Here is a 14,427-nt window from a genome sequence, read left to right as displayed (position 1 = left end):
CAGTTTGTCCTTCATGAGCCTTCGTAGACAAGATGGCGGTTGCCTGTAGTGGCGACCTGCGACCATGGAGATATGAACAGCTTTTTATAAGGTAAAACTAATAAAACAAGGTCTTTGTCTGCAATGATTAGACGTTTTTTATTATCTTCATTAGTGATTATCTCAATTTCGGCTAAAAGAATTGACAAAATCCTACACACTGTGCCTTTAATGCGCAAAATAAGAGATGGAAACACATTTGCTGAATAAGTTCTGAAATTTTAAAAAATTGCTAAAAATTTGCATTAAAGTTGGACGGAAACACGACCAATGTCGCTGCTACAATTGAAAAAAAAAATGGCACCTCGAGTTGTTGTTGTAAAGGCAGTTCAGCCTCAACCAGTGACTCCACCCCCTAGCCAATCAGTGACGAACGGTGTTCTGACATCATATTTTGGTGTCGACTGGGACCACTTGGAACCACTGATTCCAAGAATCTGGACTAATGGAAATGGCTTGGAACCATACCGAACCGTACCGACACTACACTAAGTGGCACTAGTGGAAAAGGGGCATAATTCAATGCCACAGGCATCACACAGACCATTGTCATAGAGTCCCATCACCATTTTGTGGCGGTTGAGCAGATTGTGCCCAGTTAGGACTCCAACCAATGTACTTAGAGTTTTTCTTGTCAGGGAGATGAGAGTTTTCCCAAACCTTAGATTTGGGCTGTTAATCAGTTCCCGTGCCTGTCTACAGTCCGTCAGCTCCCTCCAGAGGATTGAGTGTTGACGTCTAATCCAGGCCTGTAGGGCAGTCCTACAGACTGTATGTCCTGGTTCCCATTGAACAGTAACACTGTTATCTCTCTCTAGTTGGATGATGCTTCGGCACACTCCCAAGCCAAGAGTGATGTAAAGTGTGGCCCTTGGTGAGCTCTAACAGCAGCTTCGCTATCTGTTAGGATGAATACTTCCATCTGTGTACACTGAAGGTCTTTGAGAGTCATCACACACACTTGTGAGATATGTCCATCGTAAAGACATTATGCCAGACAGACCTGTCTTCTATCTCTGTCTTAAAACTTGGCTCAAAATTGTATTTTTTGACCATTCTGTCTCCAGATCCTGCAGTTACTGGAACAGCAGCAACTGCCCAGTCCCAGATTCTAGTGTGCTGTGAGTCAGATAGGTTTTTCCACCTACCAGACTGATGTAGCCTTACTGCACTGGATGCAGCCTCCCCTAAGATATGTAAGTCTAGTGGAGCCAGGTCCAGTAGGACTTACATGTCTGCCGTGGGTGTTGTTCTGATGGAACCTATGATGCTCAGGCAGGCCATTCGTTGCACATGGGTGAGCATCACTCTTGCCACCCCAACTTGGACTCGAACCCACCACACTAAAGCAGTATAGCATAGCATGGGGTGGACTATGGCTGTGTAGATCCATCTGATACCCTTTGGGGTAGCACCCCAACGACTACCTGCAATTCTACAGCACTGATGTAGGCAGATTGCTGCTTTCTTACACTTTTCATTTACTTGTCTTTTTCAAGCTTCCTGTCTAGATAGACACCTAAGAATTTACACACACTAGCAGTGTGTGTCTGTGTACAGTGTTGTTTTAACTGCATATATCTGATTAACATCGGAAAAATGTAAAATGGCATCAGTCGTAGTTTTTCTACTCTTAAATAGATCTCTACTGCAGAATATACTAACTATTCAAAACAGCTACAGTAAAAGTTTAGGCAATAGTTCTGATGTAAAATAAAACTCCCAGCAGCTGTGAATCCCAAAGTTATTTCTTGAATTATGCTGCAAAAATACCACAACAATAATGGTGAGCCAGCTGGGAGAGTAAGGGTAAAATAATGGACAGTAGGACAGACGCTTGTTTTGTCTGTGAATTGTCTCACCAGTGCATCCCCCTCGTCCTCATGATGCAGGAGGGACTCCTTCAATCTCAAGGTGGTGTGCTTGTGATCTACATCGTTCTGGAAGTGCTGTTTACTAAAGTTATAAAAAGAAAACAAGCCACTCTCATCATCAAACTCATCATAAAACTCCTCGTCGTCTTCATCGTCCATTGAGATTGTTGGGGTTATTGATGGAGAAGCTGGAGTAATGACAATTGCCATAGAGGGCGCTGAGCTCTTAGAGGGTTGCTCATCTGGCTCTTCAATAGCCTATGCAGGAGATACAGAAGTAATATGAGACACTATTGACAATAAGACACATCAACAAACAAAAATTATCACCTAACCTGAAACTGTGGCTGGATGGGTAGAAATGATGACTTTTGTTCGGGTTTTTGTTCGTCTTCAGCCTCGGGAAAAACGAGTTCTTCAACCAGGCTTTCCACAGAAATGCATCGTTTTCTTGGCTCCATCAATTCCGGCTCATCACCCGATTCTGGTTCTTTGTTTTCTTGCTCAGAAACAACTCGTTGCAGTCGCTGCTGAAGTTCTGCAACCATCTGTTCTTGGAGAAGTGCCTGTTCTGCCAATTGTTGCCTCGTTTTTTTATAGTCTTTCCTTACCAAATAGCCCCGCACCTAGTCCATCAGAAAAAAGTTTCAAACATTAAAAAATAATAAAAAAGACTGCAAAGAAAATACAGACACATGTATAATAATAAAATATTTAGAATTTCTATTAAATCTGGGGTTGGCTGTGGGGCAGAGGTAGGGGTAGCCAACTTGAGACCAGAAAGTCACAGGTTTGACTCCCCTCCATGCTCACGCCATGGTATCCTCGAGCAAGACACCTAGCCTGTTGACTTTTCAGTTCTAAGGCTTTAAGATTTTAAGTATTAGGAAAAAAATATATCTGGTCTTTGATAGGACATAAAATTGTTCAAAAGTAACCTAATTTTACAAAAACCTGTACCAGATTCAACATTACTTGTTACCAGGGCCGTGTCTAGAATTCTTTCTTGGCGTGGGGGGAAGGCGGGGGCACAAACTGCAGATGGGTGGCACACTAAAATTGCTTTTCTGTCGAAATTCCATGCAGTCTGCAATGAACAGTTTGACACAATTTGAATAATAAAACATTTTATTTACCCAAATATAACATGTGTTTTGCAAGCTAGAACTGTGCAGTCAATTCAAATCTGGGACCGTAGAGTCTGATTTTTTATTTTATTTTACTGTTATTTTACCAGGCAAATCCCATTGAGATCTCAGATCTCTTTTTCAAGGGAGGCCTGGGCCTGAAGGCAACCTATTGTACATGTTTTTGTGTTGTGGGGGAAACCGGAGTACCCGGAGAAAACCCACGCAAGCACGAGGAGAACATGCAAACTCCGCACAGAAAGACCCCAGGTCCGAACCGGGGATCGAACCCAGGACCTTCTTGCTGTGAGGCGTCGGTGCTAACCACTGAGCCGTCGTGCCGCCAAATGATGGAGCCCTTTAGGTTTTTGACATGTAAGATGACCTCTCCTGGGAAGTTTAACTGTATTAAATGCATTTAGCTGGTGAATAATCCTTCAATCTGCAGACCAACAAACTCCATTTAATAATTTGGAAGTGACGTTTAACCCTTTCTGGACTAATAAGCAGCAACAATTGCTTCTCTAAGAACATTGCAGAAGTCTTTCTACAATGTGTTAAACAACAGTATGATCTGCTTGACTTTACAGATACTTATTACAAATGATCACACTGATAATGAGTTAATCAACGCATCTGAGCTGCAACATCTGGCAGAGACTCTCTCTAAAATCCTACAAAAGCAGCAAGAGAGGACTTCGTTTTTTCCATGTTGGCTTTATTTTTGTTTAGCAAGTAATAGCACTATGGAATCTGTTGTGTGTTTTTGTACACTTGAGGTTAAGTTGAAGTAATCTTAGAATCTGGTAAAGACCATATCAGTTTTATTATGTCCTATAAAACCATGGAGTTTAGGGAGGATGGATTTTCTCCTCCCATGACAGGACATACAGTATTTTTAGCTTGAAAAATAAATACTGGTTGCATCAGACCATTTCTTCTTGTTGTATTAAAATGTTACATACACTGCATTTAATATTTGGGAACTTGCCTGTGTCTGCATGATGATCACTGCTTTTCGCTGTTTCTGGTATTCAGACTGAAGCTTCTGACTTCGGATTGTTGACACCAAACGTGCAAAACATTGCTGAAGCTAGTAGGATCAGAAAAAAAGAAAAAGCATTTAAGATGAGCTTCCCAAAGCCCTGCAGGTGAGATTATTGTTAGCCACAAGCTCTGAATCCTAAAAGATGCTGTAAAACATCACACCTTTTTCAGATCCATCCTCTGTTTGTAAGCTCTCCAATTTTTTTGCAACACCAAAGCTGCCCGTCGCTTCTCCAGGAAAGACTTCCTGAAAAAAAAAATTAGCTCAATAAATAAACAGTTTGCTCAATCACTATCTCGCGTGTCTTCTAAAGCAACACTGCACTTGTTTGAGCTACACATGTCACAATAAAAGCACACTATCTGTAGATGTGGTGTAGTGATATGGATATCTGTTATTGCAGGGAAAGATAAAGCTAAAGGACATTGAGAGGTGCTCATTGAAATCTCTGTTCAGGATCTCTTATTTCCACTTTACTTTTCACACTCCAGGAATCACACCTGTGTTTGTGTCCCAGCATGACCCTCTGGATCACCACAGCCACCCTGCTCAGCTCTTCTTCCCGCAGTTTCTCCAGAGCAGCATCATGAGCATCCTGGTCAAAAATTACAAAAAGCTAATTTGATTTGGCTTATTTTGATTAAATAAAAAAACTAAACAAATGAATTGGTGAGTTAATGAAAAATAAAAACCCTCCAAATCTGACAACTAAACGGAGGTAACTCAAGTAAAGAACAACTGCAGTGGTTTAAAAGAAAACATGGAACACGTCAGATTCCTATTCTAGTCCATGGTGTTTATTGTTGTTGAATTTTATACTTTTTCATACCTTGAGAAAAATTTGGGTGCTTCCTATTTTCCACTCATCTTTTCCTTTAATCACAGCCTTGCAGATAGCCTCACAACAGGCTCCAGCTCCACTCTGTGGAGACGGTAAAAGATTTCAAGTTCAGATCTTTGGAAGTGGAGTTCTTTGGAAAAGTTACTATCAGTTAATATCTTACCAGCTGAAGATAAGCTTTTTTAACAGAGTTAATTTTGAGAACATAATGTTTTGCATTACACAATTATTCCATTAGGAATATGATAATTTGTACTGGAAAAGCTTTTTGCAAATACTTATAATATTAATTAGAAATTGATAGTAATGTAAAAATATATAAAATAGCATTTGCATAAACGATTCTGAAATTTTTTAGACTTGAGTTGTTTTAAATCATCAGTGCTTTGGATTTGGCTGCACGTGGACTAAACTTTAGCTTATCAACCCAGTCAGAAACTAATTTTCTGAACTGAAGTCATTCCTCTAACAGGTAATAAATGCTAGTAAACTTTACATAGAACTGCACTTCAAAAGATCTGTACTATCACTTCAGAACAGGTCACATGTATCTCTGTTTCCCAGGATTTTCAAGCATAAATTAACAAAATAAAACTTCATGACTTAACGGTTCTGGGGTCACAGATGTTCGACTTCATGAACACTCTGTAACGGGTCAGGAAGTCCTCAAAGGTGTGTCGCACAGGAAATCCCAGCTTCCTGATTCGAATTGTGTCCATCATCCCGGAGTATCTGAGCTGACGCATGCACAGCTCTCTGTCAAACATCTAGAGGAGAACACAGTAGAGTGGGTTTGATTATAATGTCATTTGATATTTTCGTTGGATTTGATTTTAACTTTTGTATTGTTCCAATTTTTTAAGACTAACATATGGAATAGCAAATTCATTTAAAGTTCACACAAATATCAGAATGATATATTTGTACACAAAACTCACAGTAGCCGTATTTGATGAGAATATTAGGTCAGAGGTCTTAAATCCAATCAAAACAATCATAACAATCATATGGACATGCAAAATCAAGAAACTTAGTATCCCTTGCCTGAACGTGAGGCCCCACCCTGGGGTCAGGCCTGGGTGGGGCCTGGCCAAGTTCAGCTTGAACGAGCAACATGGGTTTGGCTTTCTGTTGACCCAACACCTTGGTGATTTGACCCTGGCTTACCAAGCTGGCCTTTTGGGACATGGACTGTCACCTCACTGGTAGGGAAGGAGTCTGAGATTGTGCACGAGTTTCAGAGATACCTACTAGATTTAGTTGGGCTCACCTCCACACACAGCATGAGTTCCAGAACTGATCTCCTTGAAGATGGGCTGAACCTTATTCCAGTCTGGAGTTGTCCACAATGAGAGCCACTGAGATGAGAGGGTAGCTTTCCTGCACCATCAGGTGGGGGATTGGGCTATGACAGTTGTTTGTGTCAAAGAGCAGTTCAGAGTATCTCAGCTTTTTGGAGACTTTAGTGGGGGTGCTGGAAGTTGCTCCAGTTGGGGACTCCTTTATTCTGCTGGGAGACTTCAATGCTCAGGTAGGTAACAACAGTGTGACATCGAGGGGCGTTACTGGGAGGAATGGCCTCTCCAATCTGAACCCAAATGGTACTTTGTTGTTGGACTTCTGTGCTAGTCACAGTTTGTCCAACACAAACACCATGTTCAAATATAAGGGTGTCCATAAGTGCACATGGCACCAGGACACCCTAGGTTGCAGATTGATGATTGACTTTGTACAGGTGTCTTCTGATCTGCAGACACATGTTTTGGACACTCGGCTGAAGAGAGGAGCTGAGCTTTCAACTGATCACCACCTTTTAGTGAGTTGGATCAGGTGACGGGGGAAGGTGCCGGACAGACCCGGTAGACTCAAACATGTAGTGAGGGTTTGCTGGGAACACCTGGCACCCATCAGGAAGATCTTCAACTCACACCTCTGAGAGAACTTCAACCACATCCCAGACAAAGTAGGGGACTTTGAATCTGAGTGGGACATGTTCCATGCTACAGTTGTCAAAGCAGAATAGAGTAGAGCCTCTGCTCCTCCACATTAAGAGAAGCCAGTTGAGATGGTTCCAGCATCTAGTAAGGATGCCTCCTGCCTCTCTAGGGAGGTGCTTCAGGGATGTCTGACTGGGAGGAGACACAGAGGAAGACCCAGGACAAATGAAGAGACTAAGTCTTTCGTTTGAGTCCACCCAGAAGAGCTGGAAGAAGTGGCTGGGGAAAAGGAGGTCTGGGCCTCTCTGCTCAAGCTGCTGCCCCCATGACCTGACTCTGGAACAGAGGTTGCGCTACACTTTTTTTGCTGTCCGTCATTTTGACTGACAGGGTAAAAAATAAATCTGTCATGATCAATTTTTACCTGTCACTTTATTTTTTAAATAATAATGACTAAACATTCAATAGAATGTGGCTTTTGTCACGTTGGTTTTGCAGTCCTGCCTCAGATGCGGCGCCTGCAGGATTTTATCAGAGAAAATCTCATGTTCTCAATGCACTGTCAGCTCCTGCAGATGCATTCAGTATGGTGTCTAGATCTGAGATGATGATCAGATGGAATCTTTTTTTTTTTTTAGTTTTAATAAGACACCTTCGTGATGTAGACCTGCTCCGTGCGTAAAGCTGAAAATGTCTCTGTGTGAGTGTGATGCCTCAGAGCTGCCTTGTGAAGCCTCGTTGATTTTTTTCTCCGCCTCACCTGGCTTATTTATTAAGTCTTCCAGACTTAAGAGGTCAGGGGTGTTAATTGCAATCTGTCAAAATGACGGACGGCCTTCAGATTTTTTTTTTTAAATAAAACCGCAAAACATTTCATGTCAATTTGAACTGATTCCAAGTAATTTTTCACTCCAGTCAACAAGGGGCACCATTCTGATTATGTAGATAAAAAAGTTTGGCTTTTACACAAAATCTTTTTGAATCTCACTTGAATATTTCAAAGGATGGAGAAATCTGGGAGCTACTATTAGTTCTTCAGTCTAAGAAAATTTTACAAGGAGATTAATTTTTTAAAAACATTTTTCTAAACTTTTTCTTAATCCTGGAAATGTTAATGTGCCTATATGTATGAAGTGGAAGAAAACCCACCTTTTTGATTCTGTACTTGTAGTGCTATGACCAAAAAAAGACACAAACACTAAGAGTTGTTTTACAAAAAGAAGGAAGGAAAAAGTCCCCACATTGTACTTCACACTGTGTGTCAGTGGATTCAGTTTTCCAAGTTACCACATGAGTTTTTTGGCTCATAAGAGGAAGAAGTCATTATTTATTTTGAAGAGTGATGCTGAGGAAAGAGAAAAGGAACTCCTCTCATCTTCTTCAGGCAAAAGCAGAGAGCAGTGAATGTGTAGGGGAGGTACTCTCACAGCTACATCCTTGTTATTCCGTTTCTTCATAGCAGGGTTTAAAGGAAACGTCTCAGCTCTCAGACATCAATCACTATGTCTGCACAGAGTTAACTTTGGACCAGCTTTGTTCATCGTAGATGAGACAGAGCTGTGGGCCGACTCACCTCAGACTGCTTGCTGTTGTTGGGCTTGAAGCAGCGGATGAAGAAAGGCTGGCAGGCAGAGAGAGCCTTCATGAGGGAATCCAGAGACAGACGAAACTGAGCGCTCAGCGTTGGCACTTGTTTACGGTTGTCAGTCTGACCCTGCAGAAATGACACAGAGAAGAAACGACTCATCATAAATCATGCTGAGTCATCCAGAAACTGTATGGGAGTAAAAATAAGTAAAGAAAGATCCAATTCTGCTTTAAAACAGAATTGTAAATACAAAATAACTTTTTAAAAAGTTAATTTAAGACATTAAAATCCTGATAATTTAAACAAATGTAAACCCATAAAAACAAATGTTTAAACAGTTTCCTCTGTCTTTGGTCACCCAATTATTAAACTATTGAGCTTGTTATTGATACTCAAGAAACAAAGATTTTTCCAAATACATTTGACTGATAAATAGAATTAAAAAAGCAAGTTTTAAAGCGGAGCTATTACTGTTTATTCACTCTTAGGAGAGCAGCTTCATTTCAGTTTTTAAAAACACTTTAATAATTTTCTTAGTTTGAATTTATTATAAAGGTGTTTTCTTAAAAACAGATTAATAGCTGAAATAATCAAAAAATGTCACCGTTTCTGGAGTATAACCAGTAGAACGTACATTTACAACAGATTAATTTTTGGAGTCAGCCTGATCCAAGATGGTGCTACTGGTAACTGAACTCAAGTAAAAAAAGAATTAATGTAAAAAAAAAAAAAAAGCCATGAACTTTATCTCAAAACTGGACATTTGCACTATGTTATTATTGAAACACATACACAAACAAATAGAGCTATTTTAAAGAAAATTATGACTATTCAAAGGTAGTTAAAGAGTATGTGCTTTATACATTTTGTTTTGCAGACCAGAGCCTACTTGGTGAAAAGGAAAGGAGTACAAAGGTTCTCATTTTGAACCACCAAATCTACTTGGTAGGCAATTCTAAATTTTTAATTTCCTCTAGCTCTTTAAGATTAGAAGAACACAAAAACAATGTGTTTGAGCTATTAGAAGTTAAAAATACATATATATATATATATTATTTGGAATTAAAAATCAAACTTTACATTTAGTCACCATGAGTAAGGACAACCGGTTAAAAACCAATGAAGTCAACATTATGTAAGGTCTTGCATTATTATATGAATATTATTCTCTATAATAAATAAATATAATATAATAATTATAATTTAGGAGAGGAAAAGCTCCTATAAGTTGAGTAGTGACAGCGCTTGTAAAATAAAATACGTATGTTTATCTGAAGGGGATTTTCTAACTTAAGTACTGCTGTATTTATCAGAAAACCTTTAAAAGAAAACAACTTAACTCTCTTGAAAATTTGTTTTGGTGTGTGTCGTCACCCCCCAAAATTTTTTTCTTCTGGAGATACTGTATTGTGACTAATTAACTTTTTGACTGCGATAGAAACATTTTTGGAAAAAAAAAAACCCTAGTAGATTTGGCTGGTTTCTGTTACAGAGTGCAGTCTGATCAAACAAGGAACATGTTTTTACCCGCAGAGTGCTTTTGGGCGTCATGATGACATTGGAGTTTTTGGTATTCTTCACTCCGTTGGTGGAAAGCTCGTTCTCAAAAATCTGTCGCAGGAGCTTGTTGGTGGACATGTCAATCATCTTGATTATGTCGGAACTGACAGCATCTCTGTTCTTTTCCAAAAACCCTTCATCAAGAAACACAAACATTATTTCATTCACGACAGCCTGCATGAGGTAATAACTGTTTCTTATTATCACACATTTGTTTCTGTACCCTTAGTGTCATAGTAAACCAGGCCTGCAAAGTGTCTTATTCCAAACTCTGCATCATGTTCACTTATAGAGTTGATGTAGATTTTGTTTCCATTGTGCTGAATGTTCATTTTGGTCAGCAGAGTGGCGTCTGAACCCTTGGACATAAAAAAAAAAAGGCTGATCAGATGCAGAACAAGCAAAAGCAAGGAGCCATATAAGTCACAACAAGAGTGTAAAGAATGACGACAGCCAGCAGGTGAAGTGTACCTTAGGAAACAGAGTCTCTTCATCAATCAGAGCCAGCACGTTACAGGGTTTCACTGCCAGAAGGTTGAGGATGTTCTGGTTGTCACTATATTTGATGTTGTCCCACACAACGCCCTCTTTCAGGTACTCTTCTTGCTCAATCTTGAAGATGTGGGCCACAAAGAACTGCTGCAGCTTCTCGTTGGCAAAATTAATGCAAAGCTGCTCAAAGCTGTAAAAACAATGGTATTAAAAAGAAAACCATGTGTATCTGTATTAGAATTCTCATAACTACACAGGTATAATGCTGTCAGGCTGTGTGGACCCTCCTGACCTGTTTGTTTGGAAGTTCTCAAAGCCAAATATATCCAGCAGGCCGATGGACAGGTAGGAGGATTTGTGTTTGCTGCTCAGCTTCTCGTAAATGGTGCTGTTGATTTTCCTAACGATCCATGTGAACAGCTTGTTGTAGATCGCCTGTTCAGAAAAAATTAGTTTTTGATGCACATAAATCACTCAAACTACAGAGCAGGACATGAAGCAAGACCATAAATATATACAGTAACTTGCTATGTAATTTTATGAATACAGCTGGTCCAATCTAGGATATTAGCCTCAAGAAAATAAAGCAACAAGCAACCTGATTCTCAAACCCAATGAGACACTTCCTCAACAAATACAACACGCAGCATTTCCTCAGTTTGGATCAGTCACTCAGGTTGGGATCCAACAAGGAAGCAGTTGATTTACAGTCAGTGACTCAGACTCATTACCTTAACGACAGCGTCTCTACAATCAGTGGCCTGTTCGGAGCTCAGGGGTTTGGTCACTTTCTCTCTGTTGGTCATGAAGGAGCGATGGGTCAAACTCGTCGCCATAGACGTTCTCTGGACCTGCAAAACAGACACACGAGAGGTTTAAATACCTATATTAATATGTAGATACTGACTACTGAAGATGTCAAACACAGACCTCCAGCAGCGATGATGCGTTGCTGAAATGCTGAGATTTGGCCACCACGCTGGTTTCCAGGTTGTTTTCAATGGAGGCTGGTTTAACCACATGGCACATTGAAATGGACAAAAACAAACAGACAGAACTGATTTTAGTAAGAAATCCTGGGACTTGAACACAAAATCTAACGTCTGAACATTTTATATACATGTTTACATTATACTTATTGTTCGGCAATAAAAGGAGAGGGAAGATGACTGTTTTTGTTTGTGCCAGTGTGTGCACACACGTTCAATTCAAGACGGTCGCCACAGCTGATCAAAATGAGCAAAAACAGAAATGGCTATGCCTTTTCACTTTTACAGATATTGAGCTAAAATTGAATGTGGTAGAAGCTGAATCATTTCAACATAAACTTGGAGCCTAACATATTGATACTGTATAAATGAGACTGTTTCAAAGTTTGATCAAAACAGCTACAAATTTGCCATTTTTCATCATAAAGATCTTAGTCCAAAACTCTGGCATGAAGGGCTATGGGGGATATAATTCACTTCACAGGTTTTTATTTAATATTTAGTTTTAACTTGTGTGATGATGTTCCACCATCTGTCTTTATTAGACCAACAGAATGAACCAACATGACTCACATCAACTTTAGTTTTCATTTCAAAGCTATTCAGTGATGCTTTCTTTGGCTTCAGGACTAAAAAAGAGTCTTTGGTAGTAAGCATTTAGTTTAGGTGCCAAAACTATTTTCGAATATCCTGTAAAACCTTATTAGAAAGATAATAACAATAAAAAAAAGAATCTAACTCATGATGCGGAGCAGCAAACTGCTCCAACTTCTGCTTTTATGAAAATAAAATGCTGAATTTAGCCTCTTCATTGAAAGCAGCTTGTTTCCCCCACCTTTCTTTTGTTTTTTGGTAAATAAATAAAGACATTTTGTCATTATCCCTTAGCAAAAAGTAGTATATGCAAATATCCATTAAGTATATTATTTTTAAACTAAAAATAAAAGAGCATACATCCAGTTTACTTTTTATGTACTTATCTGAGATATACACTGAAAGAACATTTTCACACAGACCTGTTCATTTATAGTATATTTCAAGATTAAACTAAAGGTATACTTAGTATACTTTCATAAACGTATTGTGGGCCAATTTAGTCCTAGAAGTCTACTTGTTAGTATACTGCTAGTATACTTGTATCTGTGTACATGGTAAATAAACGTACACTTAGGCAAATACACTTTAGTATACTTAATGACATGTACTTACATTAAATATACTTCTTTTTGGTAAGTTTACAAACTTAAAAAGACATTATAACAGTATACTCAATGTATACTTTTTATAAACTAAAAAAGTCCCAATTTAGTACGAACAAATATTAAATCAGTATGAGCTATTGTCCTGTACATTTTGTATGATTCTCTATGATATAAACAAATCCAGTCATCTGCATATAATTACATTGACACACAATAAACTTTTTATTTTATTGCGCGTTTACTGTTGTTTTGGCAACAGTGTGACAGAAAAGACTGTAGAGTGGTTGTTAAATAAACACTTGTGTTGTTGAGAAGTTTTGATATAATAATTTAATGCCTAACTAAATTACACCGTGCAGAGCAAACTCCTGTTCTGATCCTAATCTAAAGACACTCACCTTCAAAGCGAATGTTTCCCAGGTGTAATATGGCTGCCAGCAGCCTGAGGATTTCCTGGAATTGGCTTTCAGAGAAGGTCAACGTTTTCATAGCCGACCGTATACGGGTGAAGTCCTTATTGTCATCTCTGGCTTCGCACACGATGCAGCCACCCTTCAGGAAAACAAAGTTTGTATCATTTGCAGCTAAACCTGTTTAAATATCTTATTGTGTCAGAATAACTAGTACTTGTTCATCACTAATACCTTTGTAAGGAAGTTATATTCCTTGGCATAGCCAAGGCTTAAAGATTTCCTCTCCTCTGGCGTGATTCCTGCCAACATGCAGTAAAATATGTGGTAGTTTCGCTCTTCTAAAGCCTGAGGGTGAAGGAAAAACAGAACAAGGACGTTTGAAATGTTCACATTCTTTCTGTGTTTTCATTGGTGAAGATTCCAACACTAGCCTAATTAATCTAATAATAGACTAATTTAAACCACCCTGCAGCAGATACGATTGGGAGATTTTATTGATTTACTGTGCAGACCCACCCAATTCAGAGATAATGAACAGGATATGTTTGGACAGAGCTGTCTCACCTGATGGCACACGCGGGACTTCTCTAGGAGGTACTGCTCCACCCGAGCTCCTTCAATCACTCCTTCTCTGTTGAAGAAAATCTCAAGGTATTTCCCAAAGCGACTGGAGTTGTCGTTGCGGATTGTTTTTGCGTTACCAAAAGCTGCAAATGACACCATAAGGGGTGATTTCACTTCTTTTTTCGTAATCCATCAGGACATATTAACAACTTTGGGTTTTGCGATTCACATAGATTGGAAGACTCTGGGGTCTAAATGGGTTTAGTACCTTCCAGAACTGGATTAGACTCCAGAATCTGCTTTTCAATCTGCTGTTGGGAGAGCTCTCCGCTGACTGCTGCCAAGTACTGAAGGATGAGTTTGGTGCTTTCTGTCTTCCCCGCTCCAGACTCCCCACTAAATCAAAGACAGGGAACAAATGACTCAAATAGAACCCAAAAATATTAATAACCAGCATATGTTAGACTCTGACCTGATGATGCAACACTGGTTTCTGTGGTGGCGTGTCATATTGAAGTAGCAGCTCTCAGCGATGGCAAAGATGTGCGGGGGCAGTTCTCCAAGCTTTCGCCTGTGATATAACTTCACCTAAAGAACAGCATGAGGCACCTCACTGGTGGTGATCTCAGACTACAGGAATTTATGCTGGATGTTGATCCAAGCCCATGCCTCCATACGCTTACCTGCTCTGTTGAATATATTGGAAATGTCTTGTATGGATTCACTGCAACTAGCACCGAGCCAATGTAGGTC

General features: G+C 39.5%; 1 protein-coding gene across 1 annotated transcript in view; it reads right to left on the bottom strand.

The window, feature by feature from the left end:
* Nucleotides 1-14,427, bottom strand: part of LOC106513810 (unconventional myosin-VIIa) — a 36,064-nt gene that overhangs the window by 19,003 nt on the left and 2,634 nt on the right. The window contains exons 6-25 of the mRNA XM_014002806.1: nt 14,358-14,426; nt 14,147-14,262; nt 13,943-14,070; nt 13,675-13,817; nt 13,342-13,455; nt 13,096-13,249; nt 11,437-11,513; nt 11,238-11,357; nt 10,799-10,941; nt 10,486-10,696; nt 10,238-10,373; nt 9,982-10,148; nt 8,440-8,580; nt 5,538-5,696; nt 4,918-5,010; nt 4,589-4,683; nt 4,250-4,334; nt 4,032-4,133; nt 2,249-2,539; nt 1,902-2,171 (exon numbers count right to left, since the gene is read on the bottom strand). Of these exons, the coding sequence (XP_013858260.1) occupies nt 1,902-2,171; nt 2,249-2,539; nt 4,032-4,133; nt 4,250-4,334; nt 4,589-4,683; nt 4,918-5,010; nt 5,538-5,696; nt 8,440-8,580; nt 9,982-10,148; nt 10,238-10,373; nt 10,486-10,696; nt 10,799-10,941; nt 11,238-11,357; nt 11,437-11,513; nt 13,096-13,249; nt 13,342-13,455; nt 13,675-13,817; nt 13,943-14,070; nt 14,147-14,262; nt 14,358-14,426 (2,814 nt within the window). The remainder of the gene's footprint in view (nt 1-1,901; nt 2,172-2,248; nt 2,540-4,031; nt 4,134-4,249; nt 4,335-4,588; nt 4,684-4,917; nt 5,011-5,537; nt 5,697-8,439; nt 8,581-9,981; nt 10,149-10,237; nt 10,374-10,485; nt 10,697-10,798; nt 10,942-11,237; nt 11,358-11,436; nt 11,514-13,095; nt 13,250-13,341; nt 13,456-13,674; nt 13,818-13,942; nt 14,071-14,146; nt 14,263-14,357; nt 14,427) is intronic.

Source organism: Austrofundulus limnaeus, unplaced genomic scaffold (genome assembly GCF_001266775.1).
Source record: "Austrofundulus limnaeus strain Quisiro unplaced genomic scaffold, Austrofundulus_limnaeus-1.0 Scaffold15, whole genome shotgun sequence".
Taxonomy (NCBI): Eukaryota; Metazoa; Chordata; class Actinopteri; order Cyprinodontiformes; family Rivulidae; genus Austrofundulus; species Austrofundulus limnaeus.
This window is presented reverse-complemented; position numbering and strand designations above follow the sequence as displayed.